Source organism: Mesoplodon bidens, assembly GCF_964165515.1.
Source record: "Mesoplodon bidens genome assembly, chromosome: 15".
NCBI classification, from domain to species: domain Eukaryota; kingdom Metazoa; phylum Chordata; class Mammalia; order Artiodactyla; family Ziphiidae; genus Mesoplodon; species Mesoplodon bidens.
Window position 1 is genome coordinate 19,156,309 of NC_138171.1, and position 20,417 is coordinate 19,176,725.

General features: G+C 57.3%; 1 protein-coding gene across 3 annotated transcripts in view; it reads right to left on the minus strand.

The window, feature by feature from the left end:
- Nucleotides 1-20,417, minus strand: part of PLCG1 (phospholipase C gamma 1) — a 35,473-nt gene that overhangs the window by 14,849 nt on the left and 207 nt on the right. For 2 of the 3 annotated variants that reach the window (XM_081257881.1, XM_081257880.1), the window contains exons 1-5: nucleotides 20,343-20,405; nucleotides 19,797-20,118; nucleotides 544-696; nucleotides 373-466; nucleotides 183-230 (exon numbers count right to left, since the gene is read on the minus strand). In XM_081257881.1, the coding sequence (XP_081114007.1) occupies nucleotides 183-230; nucleotides 373-466; nucleotides 544-696; nucleotides 19,797-20,013 (512 nt within the window). In that variant the 5' untranslated portion in view covers nucleotides 20,014-20,118; nucleotides 20,343-20,405. Of the gene's footprint in view, nucleotides 1-182; nucleotides 231-372; nucleotides 467-543; nucleotides 697-19,796; nucleotides 20,119-20,342; nucleotides 20,406-20,417 lie in introns of those variants that run through there. The other variant, XM_081257882.1, reaches the window with a different exon arrangement.

The following is a 20,417-nucleotide window of genomic DNA, read 5'->3' on the forward strand; positions in this document are numbered from 1 at the left end:
TCCTGCCAACTCGCACAAGGCCATCAGAGGGCTTTCTGCAGGAAGCTCCTTGTGCCAGGAACCGCCTGCCCACACTGCTTGAGGCAGGTCCTCCTGTTCTCCAGGCAGCTGCCTGGAGGTGGGCTATTGCTCTGGCGGCCCCAACCCACCCTGCTGGGCTAGAACCACAGCGCAGGACCCACCGATCCTCACGATTCCGGTCCACTGAGTAGAACTGCTTCCGCAGCCACCTGGAGGGAGAGAAGCCTGAGGTGAGGCCCAGGCTTAGGGAGGAGACCAGCAGGCAGGCTCTGGGCACAGAGGCCTGAGTCCCTGCCCTGCTCCCCAGAGCCCGACGCCCCAACCCTAAGCACGTCTGGGGGTGGTTCTTACCTCTCAATCTGCAAGGGTGTGGCCGCCTGCAACGTATCCTCCATCAGCCAAGTCAGGCCCTTGATCCACATGTTCACTTCGTCCTCAGACGTAGCTATGAGCAAGGGGCAAAGAGCTGAGCCTGGGGCCAGGGGCTGCTCCCCTTAACTCCTCCACCTCCTCAGCTCCCACCTTGCAGGCTCAGGGTCTTCAGGCGGAATTCCATTCCATACAGGATGACAAAGCAGTGTGACTGGTCCGGTCGAAAAGCAGGATCCTCTTGGTAGCGATCGAAGTCCCGTGAGGTCTTCCCCGGGCGGATCTCCTTGATTTCTCGAATGTCAACTAGGAAGGCAGGGAAGAGGTCAAGGTCAGGCTGAGGTCTCTCAGGGTCAGCACTGAAACGAGGGCAGCCTTGTCTCCCCACTCATTCCCACACTCTCCTCATGGAGGACCACAAAGAGAGACCCCCCCCCAACCCCGGGAAGGGGGGCAGAGTCAAGACCACTCAGTCCTACTGGGAGACAGAAGAGAACTGGGCTGAGTCTAAGGACAGAGCTCTGCTAAAAGCTGAGCGTCTGCGGGAACAGGAATCTCCGTCCTGTGTACCTTCCCTCGCTGACAATACAGGCAGGTCACTGACCTGGGAAAGAGCTGGACTCTACAAAGAGAAATGGGGACCCACGGCTGTTCTGTGAGGACCATTTCCTGACACAAAAGTACACAAACTGAATCATAAAGTCCCAAGGGCAGGCCTGGGGCTGGGCAGGCCCAAATGGGTTTCAGGGTCCATAGGAGGAAGGAGGGGATTGGGCCAAGAGAACTGGTGCAGGCTGACGGCTCACCCCCTAAATATCCCTGAGCAAGACCCAGCAAAAGCAGCGGCTGCCCACGGATGGCTCCCATTCTGGCCTCACGGCACAGACTGGGGAAGCACCCAGGTCAGAGTGGCAGATGAACCGCCTCAGCCACTAACTCTGAGACGACACTGAGTGACTCATTTAACTTCCCTCCATCTCGGTTTTACTATCTCTAGAGCAAAGAGCTTGACTGAATTTCTCTAGAAGGCAGGGTGGCAGAAAAGACCTGTGTGGGCCCTGGGGTGGGCCTGCTGGGACTAGACTCCTTGCTCCACCTCACCTTAGCTGCGTGACCTCAGCAGAGTGACAATCACTCTGACCCCACTGCTTCCCTCTGTGAACGCAGGTAACAGACTGCGGCACCTGGAGGTGTTGCTAAGCTCAAAAGTCCTGACAGCCCAGAGCGCCCAGCCCTGTAGGTGGCACATGGTGGGCACTCATTCAAGCCTCCCTCCCCCTCCCTCAGCCCTGTCATCTTCGGTGGTCTGTGGTCTGCACAGGCAGTCGGAGCAGGCACACAGGTTGTGACCCCAGGCCTGGAGAGGGCCCGGCTGCACACTCACACCGTCCCCGGGTGCTGGCTGGGACCCTGCACAGAGGGCACACTTTCCAGCCAGATAAAGAGACAGATTTAGGGAGGTCAAAAGAGAGAAGCCTGGCTTAGCCGCCAGAAATGACTCTGAGCGCTCCCTTGGCTCGAGAGCCTCTTCAAATGCTCTCGACCCAGACTGGCCCGGAAGATCTGGAGCCAGAAGCGCTGCCAGCATGCTGCCTGGCCCACCTCCCCCCAGAGCCCTCCGGGCCCGAAGCGCACAGCACCCCGGCTGGAATGTTCTAAGAGGCCCAATCCCAAGGCCTTCTTCCTGTCCCTCTAGCCACAGCTGTGCTCCACCTATCCCACCTCAAACAGTGGCATCGCCTCCAGCCCCAGGCCCAGCTCCCCTGCCAGAACACTGCCGCTTCTCCCTGGGCCCTGCTCCCGTGCCCCCGGCAACCCTCAGAGGCCCAGTCCTCCCGCTGAGGGCCCCGCTATCCTGCCCCCCAGGTCTCACCAGACAGCCGTCCTTCTTGAGCCTACGAATCTGTACAGGACGCTGTTCTGACCCCTCCTGAGGTTGCTCAGTACGGAGAACCCACTCCTTCCCCAGCCTTCGAGGCCCCTGTGAGGGGGCTCCAGTGATTTACCGCTACTTCTGTCCTCCCATCTTCTCTGCTCCATCCCACCTAAGCTGGACTGAGGGCAAGAACTGTCCTGTTTCCTGTCCCCCATTTCACCTTGCTCCCTAGCCAGGGGCTGTCTACCCCCGAGACTCCACTCTCTCCCACCAAAGACCCAATGTGGAAGAGCCTTCCTGCAGTAATCACGCCCTTGACACCCTGGGGCACTACGTGTGTGTGTGTGTGTGTGTGTGTGTGTGTGTGTTTGTTCTTCAATCTCTCCCAGGCCGGGCAAGGCCACCCAGTGCTTGCTGAATGACTGAACAAACAACGGAAAAAGCAGGCACACCACTGGGGGGAGGGGTAGCACAATGGTTTTTAAAATGAAGAGTTATGCTCAGGTAAAAACAGAGTGGGGGGTGGGGAGGGAGACTGGGTCACAAAGACCCAGCCTGAGAAGACAGGGTTCCCAAAGATGGAAGGAGGAGCCGAACAGGGGAAATGCCCAGATCAGAAACTGCAGAATAACCACAAACCTTGCCCTCTGAAACAGAAACCAGCATGCTTTTCCGGTGCAGAGCTGCTGACACCCCACTCCCACACCTCTCACACAGGTACACGACCTCACACACACAATGCATACAGGCCAACGGGCCCTGTGTGGTCCACAGCCCCGGGCCCTTCTGCGCAGCTGCCCACCAGTGATCAGAGGTAGTTAGTCCACGATGTGGCTACCGCCCGGCAAGCAACTGCAGGGTCAGTCTGAAGCCTGCTGCCAGGCCACCTGCAGCACCCCACACGTGTGCTGCATATGCACACACACGTACACACAACACGCACTGCCAGCGGGTCCTAGGTGCCCTGTGGCCTGCCCCGTGCTCCTGAGTACATTTCCAGTGAGACCGTGCCGGAAGCAAAAGAGGCTCCCACCCAAAACAGGGACCCGGTAGGCACACAACAGCTCCGGGCCAGGTGCCCAAGTCTCCCAGGCTCCTGCTGGCCACACAAGGCCCCTTGTACTTCTGCCCACTGGAGGTGCCAGCCCAGCCCTCAGGCCCTCCAAGTCCATCAAGCCAACCGCAGGCTGGAAGGACAAGACACCAGGGTGAGAGGTGCTACCAGGTTCTTAAAAGCTGCATCCTGTGTGACCTCCTGCCTCCCAGAATAAATACAGCAGGGTCCTCTTCCTGAGAGCCAGGACCGGTTGCCCAGGGACTGCCATCAAGGGGAGGAGACCCCCTGGGACAGGCACGGCCTCTGCCCTGCAGGGTCTAGGTCAGGGCAGGAAGAGAGACCCTCTCAGGACTCGGGAGCTTGGGGGAGGGAGGAAAACTGCTTAGAGGAGCAGGAAACCCACGACCCAGCACTCATTCCCACATAGAACCACGGAGAATAACATTCAAGGGACATGGGGAAAAGAGAAGCCAGTGGTGCTGGGAGATCCTGGCTAGGCTGGAGATGGGGGAACTCTCTGAGGACAAGGGCAGGATCCCACAACCAGGGGCCTGCAGCCAGGCTGGGCTGACGTGCAGCAGAAGGGAGTAGGGCTTTCGTTTATGACAAAGGCCCACCCCGAAGCTCACCCAAACCCTAGAGGGCCTGGGGGGCCCATCAGCACAACCCAGCTAGCTCAGCCCATTAGGAGCCATGGAGGGCTCATTCCTCTAAGGACCAGGTCCCCAAGGCCCACACAGAGGCCCCCAGGAACAGCGTGGGTATTACCGTTCCAAGCAAGGCCATGGCAGACAGCGACAAGCCTGGGCAGTGAGGGGGACTCTGTTCCTGGCATTTAATCGCCCACAACTCTCATGAAGAAATAGACTAGCCCTCCTCAAGAGGCTCTGGGCTAATGAGGGACCACCGCACCTGGACCAGGGACTGGCCTCTCATGCCAGCCCTAAGGGCTGAGGACCTGCTCACAGGCCAGGCTGCCTCCTCCCACTCTTTCAGGAAGCCTGCCCTGACCATCCCCTTCCTGAAGGCTGCCCAGGCCCAGCAGAGGAGAACCACACAGATCTTAAATTCTAGCTGTGAGGTCCTGGGCAGTCCTGCTCTTTTTTTTAAAAAAAATTTATTTATTTTATTTATTTTTGGTTGCGTTGGGTCTTCGTTGCTGCATGCGGGCCTTCTTCTAGTTGCAGCGAGCGGGGGCTGCTCTTCGTTGTGGTGCACAGGCTTCTCACTGTGGTGGCCTCTCTTGTGGAGCACAGGCTGTAGGTGCACAGGCTTCAGGAGCTGTGGCACGCGGGCTCAGTAGTTGTGGCGCATGGGCTTAGTTGCTCCGCGGCATGTGGGATCTTCCCAGACCAGGGTTCAAACCCGTGTCCCCTGCATTGGCAGGCGGATTCTTAACCACTGCGTCACCAGGGAAGCCCAGTCCCGCACTCTTTTGGCCTCAGTCTCCCCATCAGTAAACTGGGGATTCCTCCTACCTCACTGGGTTGCATAAGGGCCCTGCCAGGAGCCACCAGTCCCAGTGAAGTCTGAAGCTCCCTGCCTGTGTGCCTAGTGCCACTGACATGGGGCCTACGTGAGCCAGCAGCAGGGGAGACAACAGCGGCCACTGCCAGGGCTTTGCTGGGGACAAACCCAAACCTAGGCAAGGTAAAGTTGGCCCACAGCTGCCTTGGCCCAAGGAAAAGAACCCAAGTAGCCATTTCTCCAGCTCCAAAAAGGGTCTCACAGGGATGGGGCACCACAGGGGAAGAGACTCATGGAGCCTCCAAGTTCACATCGGTGCACAAGGACATGACATGCTCTCAGCCAGAGGCTACTTCCTGAGCCTCAGCACCAGGCCTGTTGCAGTCACAGCATCTCACCTACGTACTAGCCAACACGTGCCAGCATATATGCCGACCTTGCATAGGGTGGGGCACCAGAAGAGAATGCTAATAGATCTGAAATCACAAACACCACGTTTCAAATCCTGTTTCTAAGGATACAGCTTGGGCCTCGGGCAAGTCTCTCAGCTCTTAGGTAGCCTGTGGATAAAGTGAAGGTCTTAGTGGGGGTGGGCCTGCCATAAACCCTTCACATGCAGACAGAGAACTACACAGAGAGTCAGCAAAGTGATTTTGCTAGAAAGGGACAAGAGGACATACTGAAAATTAAACCCCTAATGATGAAGATATGGTCAAGAAAACCACCACCACCACCACACACACAAAAAAGAAATGGCACATATCACAAATTTCTGGACATGAAACATGCATTCGTTAAAATATTTCTCTTAAGAGAGTCTTCCCTTTAAGTGCATAAGTTAATTGGTGGAAACTGCAATAGAAACTAACCATTTCTCCCCAAGACCACCAGGAGATTCAAAACTAACCGGACTCCCCTGGTGGTGCAGTGGTTAAGCATCCACCTGCCAGTGCATGGGACACGGGTTCGAGCCCTGGTCCAGGAAGATCCCACATGCCGCGGAGCAAATACGCCCATGCGCCACAACTACTAAGCCTGCGCTCTAGAGCCCGCGGGCCACAACTACTGAAGCTCGCACGCAGCAACGAAGACCCAACGCACCCAAAAATTAATTAATTAAAAAAAAGAAACTAACTGTATAAAAATGCATGTAAATACTTTTTACAACTTAAAATAGCTGTAAGTCATGATAAATACGAAAGTTTTTTAAAAAAAACATCTAGAAAGCTTGAAAGAGGTTAAGTGAATGTTATCAGGACAGGTCCCTTCCCCTGGGGTTTTCACTGCCCCTGACAGTGGGCTGTGGACGCCCAGCCCTGCAGCGCGTCCTGGAGGAAGGTGGGCAAAGCCCAGCACTCCTCAAAAGGGCCCAAGTCCAGTCAGAGCCACGAGATCCAGAGACCCCAGCCCCACATCCACTCCCAGCGCTCCTCCTACCTCTGAGCCTCTGCATGTGCCAGGCCCACCTTCTCACTTAAGTTTCCATCAGGCCTGGTCCAGTGGCATACTTGGTGCTTCTGCATTCTGGCCACACTGTCTGATGCCTCCTTGGTGTCAAGGCCACTGACCTGTGAGTTCCACAAGGAAGAAACCACATCTGCCTCCTCTCCATTCCCCAAACCCAGGTCCCTTGGGAGGCTTCAAAATGCTTACAGAGTGCTTAGAAGCAGGAATGAACACATGAGAGTTAGACTCCAGAGCTAATTATCTAAGAGGCCACAGATGCTCAAAGAGGGTATCAGGGGTGACTTCCTAGAAGACGTGGTGCCATGGGGCAACAAAGGCTGAGGAGCTCCAACAAATATGCAAATGCAGTGGTCAGTGAGGTGACCATGTGGAGAGAAGAAAGAAGGACCAGACACGGGAGTGGGGGTGGGGGGCGGGCGGGCACGGCCCCTGGGGGCCAGAGTAATCTGAAAACACAGGGAGGTTCCTGTACATAGGTTCCTGTAGCCGGTGGGAACCATGGGAAGCTAACGGTGCTTTGGGGAAAACAAAAGAGAAGAGGCAGGGCTCTCTGAGCACCACGCCCTGCTTGGCTCTAAGCCAAGGCCACCAGGAGATTCAAAAGAGCGGGTCCCAGGGGTCGGGAGAGTTGTACAGATCTTCCCAGAAACAATCTCTCATCAATCACATCTTCTCCACATACAGCCTGGGCCAAACAGATGGGCCATTCCCAGTCCCCATCCCGCACGTCAGCCACCTCCTGTACCACCCTCCAAAGAAACTACACACCAGGGCCGGAGAGAGCACAAATGGAGCTGAACTTTCTCCCCCAGAGGATGCTGAGATGGAGGAAGGAAGCCACGAAGGGAAGCGCACTGCCAACCAACCGATTCCCACAGCCCTGCACCTCTGCTGCCCTACACAGGGAGCCAGAGGCCTCTGTACCCCAGGGTGCCTGGATCGGCCAGGATTATACAGCTTTGACAGAGCCTCACAGCTTGGAAGGAGAAGGATGGAGGTGGCCAAAGAGGAGACAAGATGTAACCTGCGCACAGGTGGGAAAGGAGTCTGACGCAGCAGGAGCCAGGGCCTGGGATGGCCAGCAGCTTCCATGCCGGCCACCTACCGCTCAAGGACTAGGAGTGAGAGCCCCCCCACCCCCGCCCAACAGAAACAGTCCAGAGCGGCTCCCAGGGAGAAAGGTGAGAGCGGAGGGGTGGGGAGCTCTCAGCCTCCATTTTACAAAGGACGGATCCCGCCTCAGAGACCCAGGGTCACAGGGTCATGCAGCAAAGGGAAGGTGAGGCCGGGGTTTATCTCCTTCCCATTCCTGTACAGCAGCACCTTCAAACCAGACTAGCAGGGGCCAGAGGACTAAACCCCTTCCCAGATGCAACAGGGAAGGCCTAGCCAAACCCTGGAGTACAGGGCACACCCAGGGCAGAGCTCAGCATCTGTTCCCCGCTGGGGTTTCGTCCATCACTGTTCCCCAAACACCTGACCGAGAAGAGCAGCCGGCCCCTCTCCCACCTTCATCAACAGGAAAAGGCCGTTCGGACAGCTGGACGGGGATCTGTGGGATCCTCCTACACGGAACCCTGCACTCCTACATACTGACTGCTTCAGGTCACAGCTGTCAAGGATCCTTGCCAGTTCATGAATCATCTGGAGTCTAGATTCTAGGTGAACCTCCTCTGTGGAGCAATGAGGAAATGGAGGCTCCCAAGGGTCTTGTCACGGTCACGTGGTAGTTCATGTAGAACCCTCTGCAGCGGCCCCACGGCAGCACCCAGCCTGAACTTGGGTTTGCAGAGAAAAAGCAGGGCAGCCCAGCAAGCCTTCACACCATTCAGGCAGGCAGCCCTCTTCCCTAAGGTGCAGAATTAATCCCACCCATTTCAGAGGTGGGAACAGCATGCCCTGGCCCCAAAGGAAGGAAGGGCAAGGAGGCCCCACCCAAGGACCTCAAAGCTGGGAGAGAGACGAGCAGTTATCCACCGGGCTTGTTCTTTCATTCCATCACCGGGATCAAACTTTCAAACTTCTGTCTGCTCCACGTCAGGCCCTGGGGTGGGTCCTGGATAAACAGAGATCAGTAAGGCATTGGAGTTCCTGCCCCTGAGAAAGCCAGAAAGCCCCTGCCCGGTGGAGGAAACAGATGGGGAAGTAGATAACTATGAGGTCCTGCAAAGAGTAGAACAACAGGGAGGTGTCTGTGGCACCGAGGGCCAGAGAAAGTGAGCAGCTGGATGTGGGACGTCTTGGACCGCTCTGGCCACAGAAGGCAGGTCTGGAGGACTGGCCTGTCCAGGCCTGCCAGGGAGGATCACAGAAGCCAAGGCATCGATGCAGCCGTCTGGGGGTTTGGGGAAAAGGGCATTCAGAGTTTCATGGATGAGAGGGGAGGGAAGGTGGGCCTCCACTGGCCATCAACACCACAGTGGGGGCAGGTGCAACAGGGGGCTTGCCCCAGCTTCTCTGCCCGAGCCCACATGACCCCCCAGGCAGCCCCTTGCATGCTGACCTCTGCCCACTCTGCAGGCTGGTGCTGCTCGAGTTCTTTCTAGATGGCCTGTGTCTGCCAGGCCCCCAGCTACAGGGAAGAGGATGAGGGCCCAGCAGGGCCAGGTATCGGAGTGTCCAGGATCTCAAAAGGCCCAATGAAATGCTCCTCATTGGTACATTCAGGCCACCTGGAGAACCAGAGTACTAAGCATAAGTCACTTTTCTAGCCTCCTCTTTCCTGACCCTCAGGGCAATCAACACGGTTGTCCACACCCTCCCTCCTGCTGGAAGTCCTACCCTTGACTTCTCACAACCTCTCCTGATTTCCTGCTTCTTCTTGGGCTCCAGGCCTACCCCCACCTGTCCCCCCGCCGGCCTTCATCAAGGCCCATGCCAAGGGCCTCTCCTCTCCCGATGCTCTCCCTGCTCCCCACTCAGTGTCAATGCAGGCAATTCACAAACACAGCTCTAGCCTACTCCGTGACTATAAGCTTCAGACCCTTCAAACCAACTGCCTACTTGCCGTCTCCACCTGTTCGCCTCAAAGTCAACCCCTCACCAAAACGAGGCCTCTTGCCACACCTCTTGGGTCCCCTAGCAGCATCACCTCCAAAGAGGTGCATAAACTAGACTCTTTAGAATCATGCTTAACATCTATTCTCTCCCCCTCCAATCTAATCCTTGAACAAGTCCCACTGGCTTTTCTAATATCATTCACAACCACATTTACCTAGTACCTAGATGAGTGGGAATGCTGTGTCTTTTAAGGCTATTTGACTGACTGTCTTCTCCACTGGAGCATAAGCTCCATGCCTGTTGGTGTCAATGCCCCAGTGCCTAGCAGGAAATGGACTGTTAGGAGAAGAAAGAAAAAATCTGGGGCCCTCTCCTGAAAGGAAATGATAGGGGCCTCCGGCTGGGGGCTGAGTGATAGGGGCTGAAGCTGGGGTACAGGTGGGAGGGGATGGCAGAGGCCTTCCCCTGTGGAGCTCGCTGACCCCCATGCTGTCTCAGGACCCCGGCCCTGGCTCCCCGCCTCTTTGGTTTCTGTTACTGTCACCATGGGCCCTTCCCTCTTTGGGGGACATGTGGGGCCAGCCCTCAAACCCCCAACAGAGTCAACCCTGATTAGGTTGGAGACGTTCTCAACAATGACAAGGGTCAGTAAGTCACAGGCCTGCTCATTCAGACGCCCTCTCCTGTACACCCACCTATCCTCCCGGTTTAGAGCTGCTTGGCCCAGCCTCTCCTCAGCGGGCCACTCCCTTTGGGCAACACCAGCCCAAGCCAAGCCACTCTCCTGTCCTCCTTTTGCTTCCCGGGGAGCCAAGGCCCCAGTATGTGATCTACTCTCTGACCTCACTCCGAGGTGAAAGGGAACACCCACTCCCTGCCTCCCCAGGAAGCCCAGCTCAGATTCTTCAAAATCACCTCCCCTATTGAGAGGAGTGGCTACCTTGGGACTTGCCCTTCCTGATTTTAATTCCCTGGTTCCACCCTCTTAAGACAGCTCCTGGCCTCACCTCCTGTAGCAGACAGCTGCCTGCTAGCCTCCCACCCCTGCCTGCAGAGCCTCACCCTTCCAGTGTGGGCCAGTTCTCAGGCCAGGGACCAGGACACGCTCAAGGAACAGTCTAGGCATCAGGTGTTCTCACTGGAGGGGATCCTCTCTGTATTTTATTGCTGCCCTCAAGAGGCTCTGGGTAATCCCTGACAAACCGATATATACTATGTTTTCTAACCTCCTTGCTGGATATACTAAGAGCTCCCAAGAAAGGCCAGCCCCAGTTAGGAACTGACAGGTGAACACAGGCACATTATACTCAATTACTGTGTTAGGGTCAGAATAGGAGAGCTACCGGAGGACAAACAGGGGGAAGTGGTCTTCAGAGCCTCAGAGAGGGACTCATCACCCCCTGCCCCTGTTGCTACCCAACTTCCCAGCTGACCTCCTACCCTCAAGTAGGCGCAGAAGCCTTTGGGACCTGTGGCCAACTCCTCCCCTCCTTCCTAGGGTCAGTCACTCCATGAACTTGGGCCCACTCGCTCTGGGCCTGAGGCTAAAGTCACACAATCCCATGGGGTTCGCATTCACCCATCACACACCCACAGCTACACAGCCAGAGTCCCAGTATGGTCAATGCCCTACCCCTGAAAGGGCAAGGTCAGGCCAAGGACACTGGGACCTGGGGGTTGCCCCTTAAACAACCACTTCCCTCAGGACATTTCAGCTCAGCCATGTCCGCAGGTGTCCAAGAAAACAGGAAGCCAACCCCAGTGTGAATGGCCAACTCCCGATGAGTTAGAATTAGGTCTCACACAAACAAGCGGTCCAACTCTCCGGGGCCCAACGCCTTACCAGTCTGGTCAGATGTCTGCCACCAGGGCCTGGAGCTTTGGTCAGACCGTCCACTCCTCAGCGAGCCCACGCCTTGATCCTCTAGACAACGCCAGCCTGCTAGCCAGCAGGGGGAGCGACCCACAGTGGCAGGCTGATTCTCTCCGGAGCCCCGCGCTCAGCCAGCAGCACTTTAGGCACAACTGTCTCCTGCCGGCCCTGGGCTTTCACGGTTTTCTGCACGTTCCAGATCACAAGCTTCCCAGGATCAAGGACTGGGTCACCTCCTTTTCTTGCTTCCTAACTCCAGGCTGCTTTGTGCCAGGCCTGGCTCAGCAAGGGAGATGCCAGTCTCCTGCAGGAGAAAGCCCTGCCCCATTTATTCTGCATCCTTAGTCTTGCTGAAGCCAGGGCCACCGGCCAACACCGGGAAGGGCCCAAAAGGAAGCAGCAGAGCCTATACACAAAGCCTACATGTGGACTATAAAAAGGAGCCCTCCCTGCTTCCCCCAGGACGGGCTTGGTTCCTAGAGGTGACAAGTCGGGGAGAGAGCTAGTACTTGTGCTTGGGCACTCAGCCACTGCAGCCTCTCAAAGGCAAGCCAAGCACCTCCTCAAAAGGAACTAGTCTTACAAGGAGGAGAGGGAGACCATCAAGAACTGCGGCAGGAATGCAAGCGGAGACTCTCCGAGCCGCATCTCCTGGGACCTCAGCCTCCACCAAAGCGACCACCTGCACCGTCCCCACCGCCTCTTCCCCAGCCCCAGCATATCGAGGGACCTGCCCCTTCTCACACTTCTTCCCTCTCCTCTAGGGCTGAGGGCACTCTCTCGAGGTAGCCTCAGTCTCCGCTCCCTCTGGAGGCCCCAGCACACCCAGCTGTGATGAGCGGCTCTAACTCTGGGGTGACGGCAGGAAGCTGTGGCTCGGGGGCAGCTCAAGCAGGGGTATGTGTGTTGGGGTGAAGGCGGAGAGATACAATTAGGCAAGGGCACAGCTATAATACCTCGGAGTGCGAACACAAAGTTCCCTGTTTCCGAGACCCCAGCCAAGGCAGCCTCTTGACCCACAAGGGCTGCAGCCTACCTGCCACAACAGCGGGGCCACCCTCACTGTACCCCGTGCTCAAGTCACAGGAACTAATTTCTCCCCGGCCTCCTTTCCCCAAATCCTCCTCCAGCCTAATCTGCCCGGAGTGTTGAGGCTCTGCACCTGGGGGCAGACCCTGAGCCGCCAAGGCCCCCCTCCGGAAACAGTGGGGTGGCTCGCCATGGCGCACACATGTGGCCTACGGGAGAGCCAAGCCTCGGCTACCGTCAGCCACGGAGATGAACACAGCACACCCTCATCTCTCCAGACCGACAGAGCAAACGCGGCTTGTTTCCTTCTCAGTGCGCCCGGACCCCGTCGTTATTTTTTCTTTCTGGCTGTATGTGCCTTAACCTTTAGTTTTACTGCTAGACTCCACAGTGCTTGGCACGTCAGCAAATGCCAGAGTCCAAAGCCAGGGAGGCACAAGTGGCACCTCACTTGTTCAGGTGCCACAGGGTCCAAGAAAGCTGTTTTCAGGGCTTTTTTTTTTTCCTTCAAGGAAAGAGTAGCTATGGCGATACGGAAAGCTCACTACGCTAGAGATCTACTGCCACAGTGAACAAGTCAGAGGCTGGAGTCATCGTGTCTGGTTCAGCGTACCTAACACACGGGAGCTACGACCACACTAAGTGTGGGATGAACGAAGGAACACGTGGGCGGAGGCATGTGCTTCAGCTTGGCGTCGGGGTCCTGGAGAGGCCCCTCTCAGGGCACCTAGAGCCCAGAGCCCCAGGCTCCCACTGCCCTGGCAGAGGCTCAGTGCGGTTGTCACCACAGCCCAGTAAGAGCAAGTCAGGGCGAGGCTCTTCTGCTACCTTCGCCCCCGCAGCAGGGAGAGAAGCATCTCGATGGGGGCTGTGGCAAGCCGAGGGCAGCAGAGGGTCCCGATGGAGGCTCTGAGTCCAGAGTGCCAGGAAGGGGGCCTGGGCGTGTCGACCAGCACATCTGCCCAGAGGGCAGAGGAGAGATCAGAGAGCTCTGTCCACATAAAGTAAAACAACTCTGGTCCTGCAGAACACCCACCTTACTGTCATTTCCCCAGAGTGGAGGAATAAACTGAACACTGCAGTGGGAATCAGAAGTTCCAGGCTCCGGTCCCAGCACTACCATGAACCTGCTGGGGCACCTTAGCCTTGGGGCCTTGGTTTCCTCATCTACAAGGGAGAGCCTAGCATTCCCGCCTCTCAGTTGGAGCTGTGGTGGAGCTCAAACAACACAATGGATGAGAAAATGCTCCATGAACTCACGCACTATTCAAGTACCCAATTTTTCTCCTGCCCCCGACCTCTGTGTACAGACTCAGGGAGGGAACAAAGAAAAGAAATAGGAAACAGGCTTCTAGCCCAGGCTGTCAGAACAGCCACGGCAGCCAGCTTCGTGGTGGACAGAAGAGTTGGAGCTCTGTCGTCAGTTACGGTGAAAGCCAAGGACACAAACAGTTGTTAAGCACCCACGAGTGCCACATGCTGTGCTGAGCTCTCTCACATAAAACCTCTCGCTCTCATACGGATCTCATTTGACCATTGTTAATATACTGCTCCGTGAGGGAGAAATTATTTTTACAGCTGAAGATCAGTTTGAGATAGGTTAAAGTGACTTGTACCCAAGGTCACAGGAAGAGCTGAGACTCAGACCCAAATCTGACTGATTCTGGCTACAGCTGCTGGAGGCCACTCCTCACCCTGGGCTCCGCCTAGAGTCTTATCACCTGTTACCATGCTGCTCTCAAAGATTTCCCCCCAGAGAAGCCCGGGCGCCATGCTTCTCTAAACAAAGCACTCTACTAGGAGCTCCAGAACACTCCCCTCCTCCTGCCCCACCTCCACTTCTCCTGGGACTCCCCTCAAAGTCCCCACTGACTTCTGCAGTTCTAAGAGAGGGAGCAGAGAGGGGGAAAAAGTCTCCTATCCCCTAATATCAGGCCTTTGCTACATTAGGCCTCACTTCCTCCCTCCAACTTAGCCACCGCTGACCTCCTTGAAGCCACATCCCAGAGAAAAGGGCACAGAGTGGGAAGAGATGCCTTGAATTAACGGAGACCGATAGGGATGGTGACGGGAGACGCAAAGGCAGGCCCTAGCACACTGACGTGCTGCCATTAAAGCACTTCCTGGAAGACAGGGGTCTCCCACCAAGGCGCTCAGGTAGCATTTCTCAGGGCGAGGTTCTCAGAAATAGGCCAATCTGGTATCTTTATATGATACCAAAGCAGCTGCTCACAGCCAACTGCCCTGGCACCCTGCAAAAGTCAGCGGCAGGAAAGAACCCTGATGACAGAGGGGCTCCTGAGAGCTTCAAGAAAGAGGTTAGGTGGCCTCCTTGTCTCCGTATCAAAGCGCTTGGTGGCCAGCCCCCTCAATACCACAGGTACGTTTGCTCCCTTCCCCTAACAGGCCCTCCTGGGCAACTTAATCTTCACCTTCCTCCTCGTCAGGGCTCCCATGCGTGAAGCACTTACACGGTGCTACACTCTATGCGAAGCATCTTGCAGATTCTCTCTGAATCCTCACAACTCCCTTATGAGAAACATGTAATCGATTCCCCTTTTATAAACGAGGAATCCAGAGAGAGAAAGTCACCCGCTCAAGGTCACAGAGCAAGTACGCTGCACAACAGGATTTTGACCTATAGGCAGGCAGAGTTCAGGGCCCGAATGCTGAGCTGCTCTGGCTCTACTGCCTCCGCCCTCCAGACCCTCCCCTCCCCTCCCCTCCCCTCCATCACTGCTGCCTCCCGCCTGCCTCGCAAGGAGGCTGTGCAGTGCTCATCAGGTCTCTCCTGAAAACTGCAGTGGCTCACTGGTCTCCCTCCTCAACCCCTCCCAGACAAACACAGGACAGTCCCGCTTCAGCCTCTGGTGACAGCTGTGCCTATAGGACAGAGAACAACCCACGAGGTACAGCATGCCATGGCCCTCCCTACGCCGCCCCCCGCCCAACCCCTGCACAGCGATCCTCCCAGGGCCTCTCAGCCAGGGCACAGGCAAGTTCCTCAACCACTCAGGAAGGCCCAGCTCCCCGGCCACCTTCCGTGTGAAGCCTTCCTGGCTCTCTCCTCTCGACCCCCTGCTTGCTGAGCAGACAGAGCTCGTTACTCTGCACTCAGGAAGCTCTCGGTATGGACCTCTAGGTACATAATACACGGGGTTATAATTACACGTTCCCAAATCTGTCTCTTCCAGGAGTCTGGGAGTCCCTCAATGCCACCGACCAAGTCTTATCCATCTTTTGAACCCTTAGTGCCTAGCACTGGGCAAATAAAAGGTGTTCACACAATATTTACTGAGCAAATAAATGCCCCCCATACTAAGGGGCTACCCAAAACAAGCTAGTGACCAAGCTCTCTAACTGGTAACTCAAGCCTGTGCATCTGCGTAGGTCTGTGTGGGCACGTGCACACACACAGAGAAGGTGGAGGTGTTGGGGGCCCCAGAGCTGCTGTGCTCAGCTCTTCCAGGCTTATGTGAAGCAGGCCCCTTTCCTAGGTTCACAGGAAAGAAAAAGCCCCAGCTGGACAGGGGGCTTGGCCGTGCTGGTCTGGAAACCCACACATCAGGGCAAGCCTGGGGGGCTGAGGAAACACTAAGAGGTCTGACTTCCCCTGGAAAAACTAGTCAGACAGGAAACACACAGGCGAGGATGGCTAGCTCTGGAGATCCGGACATGTGCTCTCACCCCTCTCCCCCCGGGGAACAACCAGCCAGCACAAAGAAAATCCCCAATGATACAGGCCTGCCCTCCTCGGGCACCTTGGGCCCAGCCTTCAGGGCTGGCCCTGTGGTCTGTCTCCTCAGCAGTCTGACAGCCACAGGGGTCAGGCCTCAGACAGCTGGTACCAATGTCACCTACCCTGTGAGCCTGACTGCCTTGTCCGGGCGGTTTGCGTTCTTCCGCCACCCCCCACCCCTGGCATCAAAGGTACCACTCCATTGTCCCCTTTAGTTTCCCTGAGGGCAAGGGCCTGTTTTCATTCACCACCTGAGAAAGCCTGGCGTCTAGAAGGGTGTCAACAGAAGAATCAAAGACGAAAGGCTGGGGCTGCAAAAGTCCCCACAGATACGCTTGGCTGGCACTCAGAGCCCACCATGGAGCCTCCACCCAAGCCACTGTACCCACAATGACCCTTGACTGAACCTCTCATCCCAGAAGGCACCAGAGGGAAAAGTGTAGAGCCAGAGCCTAGAGAGGCTGAGGCTGTCTGTAAGAACAGTCTGAACACAAAGGTTTCTCCTCGGAGGAGCAACGCAGACCACAGGAACGGGGGCCTGAGACCACTCACAGCACAACCCCGGGGCTCTGAGTCCTTTAGGGACTGGCTGGCCAGCCACTGACTGGAGAGCCGGGTCCAACTGAGGTTGTCACATGGCAGCACAATTCACTCCCTACATTTCTATTTCCTCATCTGTAAAGTGGGGTGGTACTCTAGGCCCTTTAGAGGATCAACCAAGAAAACATGATGAAAAGTCTCTGTAGCACTCAGCAGGAAGTCTATAACTGCTTTGTGCTCATTTAAGTCAGGATCTGTAACATAAAAAGCCCAACGTTGACCTGGTTCCTGTCACACCACCGTGACAACCAGCACCAAGGCACTTCCCCACCCCTCTTTTAAGCCAAACTCCTACCAGAGAAGTGAGCACCTGCCAGCCCCGGCTCACAGTGCGGGATAAAGTGAGAGGGCACAGAGTTAGGCCAGAAAGAGGTCCTGTACATCAGCGGTCCCCAAACTTTTTGGTACCAGGGACTGGTTTCGAGGGAGACAATTTTTCCACTGACGGGGGGCGGGGGCGTTCCAGGCGGGAATGCGAGCGATGGGGGGCGACAGATGAAGCTTCACTTGCTCGCCCGCGCTCACCTCCTGCTGTGCAGCCCGGTTCCTGACAGGCCGAGGACTGGTACCAGTCCATGGCCCGGGGGTTGGGGACCCCTGCTCTACGTGAGTGCCGTGCACCTTCATTGAACCCCAGTCTCTCCTCAGGGCCACAGATACCCTGAGGGTCCCAGAAGTGTCTCTCTCTCTTTGGCCAGGTTACAGGCACTGCGTGGTACCCTGGCAGGGTCAGTAGGAAAAGGCCAGACACCTGAGGCACCTGGGCAAGAGGCCAGATGGCAAGGGGCCCTGCAGGGAGTCTAAACTTCCTCAGAACCTACAGAGGGGGGCTGCAGGCATCAGAACCCGACAACGAGGTGCATCCATGAATAGGCAGCAATGGGGCAGCTTCAGCATGAGGCTCTGTTTGCAAGGTCTGAACTCCACACGAGTGTCCATTAGCCTTCTCACCCGGAATCCTTCAATCCGGGCCTCCAAAATCAAAGGGCCAGGGCCCCTTCTACATCCTTTGCCCACGCTCCAGGCCTCTCAAATCCCAGCTAACTGATGAGATCAGTGAATTTGTACCTCTCTGGCTGACCCACCCTTGGGGGCTGGGGTCATCAGGTCCTCTGCATTCCTGCCTCCATCCCGGAACACCTGAGACATCGTGGACTAGCCTCTTGCCTCTCCACACGCATTCCTTCTATACAGGCCCCAACTTACAAACGAGAAAGTGACCCACCCATGAGCCAGATGTGCACATTTCCTTATACTTACTCTATCCACTGTTCTACGTGGTAGCTGAGTAGTTGGGTCAGGGCAAAACAAAACCATATCCTCCCATCTCCGGGTAGTGATCTCAGTGAAATGGGAACTGGGGCTCCATCCTCCTCCCTTCCGACACCCTCATCCTCAGGCTCTTCTGCAGCCACACAGTCCCAGTCCAGGAGAGCAGTCATACTCTATTAATGTTACCATTAGTAACGGCTTACATTTATTAAACATTTACAATGTGTCGGGCACTGTGCTAGCTGTTTTAATCTTCTCATTTAACCCCCAGAGCAACAAAATATAGTGGATGTACTATTACTCCCACTTCGCAGATGAGGAAACTAAAGCTCAGAGAAGTAGCTAGCTGCAGGGGCTACACAAGTAATATACACGGGCTTCAAATCCAACCTTGCCTTCAACCACTGTGCTGCACTTACTGCCTGCTGGTCACGTGCACGGCCTGAAATGCAGCCTGTTACCCAGGAGAAGCCTATCTGGGAACCTCCAGCCCGTGCTACCAATTCAGGAGAGCACACAGCACCACAGAAACACGGAAGGGGCTGCGCCTGGAGTCTACTGCCGGGGTGATGTTTCCAGGGCCATCCCAGCTCTCTGCAGTGTCTGTCCTTCCTCCACTTTGGAATCCAGTGTCTCAAATAACTAAAATTTTCTCCCAATGGCTGACAGGGCCGATGGGGGCCCCGAGGAAGGCCGCTGCCGTGTGGAAGTTCAGCAGCTGTGTCAGATCTGGAGTTTGTAGTTGAGGAGGGCTCCCTCACCGTAAGACCTTCCTTCCTCCCAATCTTCTCAGCCATTTACAGGCAGGTACACCACAGCCAAGGAGGTCTGTGGGACCTTCCCTTGGGGGTGTCACTTCCTGAACCCCCTTCCTACACATGGACCTAATTCTGAACCTGGCTCTAACATCAGTCTCTGGGGGTCCTTGCAGGAAGCAACCCACAGCCTGGGGTTGCAGACACATCACCCCTCACACTTGGAGGCGGAGGAACGGAGAGCAGGGCTGGGGGCCCATCCGGCCACAGCACAAGCACGTGCTCAGTGGAATAACACTCTGAAGGATTTGGGGTTTTTCAAAATCCCCCACCTCCCTCTTTCGCAAAAGCAGCCAAGGTCGGGCTTGGGAAGGCAAAGAGGCAGGAAATCAAGAGTAGCCACTCCTGGCTCCCTCCAGCTACGGGACACAGGCCATAGGACACAAAGGGCTAGACCCCAATCTGGCTGCGTGCTCTTGAACAGTACCTGACACGAGGCAGTGAGGCTGGCCTTCTGGGAGCCAGGCTCTTGAGAATGTGCATCCAAGGACAAGGGGAGCCTGGCCCCTCTCCGTGCCCCGGCTTTGGGTGTCTGCCCACGCACACAGACCTCCAAAATTCAGCTTCAGGACAAAAGCAGCGGCGGGAAAAAGCAGCCACTGCCTCCCCTCAGGCTTTTCCAAAGCGAACAGGACCACCTTCCTCCCTCTCCCCGTGACGGAGATGCGTAGGCCCGGTTCCGCTCCAAAACCAGCCCTCCGGTAACAACTGCCTAAGTTCTACTCAGGGAACCCAAAGGTTCCGTTCCAAGTATGAGCCCAGCCGGGAGGCCCAGAGTTTCGCGGAGGCTGCTCTTTTTGGAGAAAGGGCGCGCATCTGGTGTGGCCCCGGTTCTGGGGCTGGCGGGGGGCATGCTGCCTCGGATCCCGTCGCCTCGGCCGACACCGCTCCCGGTCTGTGGGGGACCAGACGCCGGCCTCGCTGGTCTCCAACCCGCTAGGATTTTTAGGCCTCTGGGCAAAGAGCCTGGAACACTCCCCCCCGGCTGGGGGAGGGGGTGTCCTGTCAGGTGACTGAGGACCCGGATGCCCCCCGCCCCCGGTGACCACCCGGGCCGAGGCGGGGGCGGGGCCCACAGGGTGTCGGGGGAAAGCCCTAAAGTTTGCCCAAGTCTCTCTCCAGCGGCGGCCCGGGGCGCGCGGGAGCCGGGCGCAGACCCCCGCCGCCCCCGCGCGCGCGGCAGGCCCCAGGGAGGGGGGGGGCGCACTTACTGGCCCCCTCGATCTTGTCGGCGCCACGGCTCCACGTGATCTGCCGCGTCTCCAGCTTGACCTGGAAGGTCTTCCGCTCGGGCCGCTGCGACTTCTTGGAGTAGAACAAAGTCATGACGGTGCCCACCTCGAGGCTGCGGCAGAGGTGCAGCACCTCGGCGTCCGAGGGCGCGCCGGGCCCGCAGCCGTTGGCGCAGGGGGACGCGGCGCCCGCCATGGCTCCGGCGCTGGGGGCGGCACAGGCTGCCGCGGCGCAGGCCCGCCAGGAGCGAGCTGGCGGCGGCGGCGGAGGCGGCGGGCGAGCAGACCCCGGTGGCGGCTCCTGCGGGCGGAGACGGGGCGGGGCCTGAGCGGGGGGCGGGGCGGCACTGCAGGCCCCGCCTCGGCCCGCGCGCCTGGAACAAAGGCGCCCGCGCGCCCGTGGGGAGGACCCCCGCCCGCCGCCCGCCGCCGCGCCTGCGCCCCGCGACCCCCGGACAGGCCCCGGCTAGGGGCGTGCGCGCCGCCCGCGGTCGACCTGTCAGTCCGTCCGTCCCGCAGAGCTACCTCACGCGGCCCCGGACACAGCCTGGCGGCCACGGCCGGCCCCGTCACGCGCGGCAGCCTCGCGCCGGCCCGGCC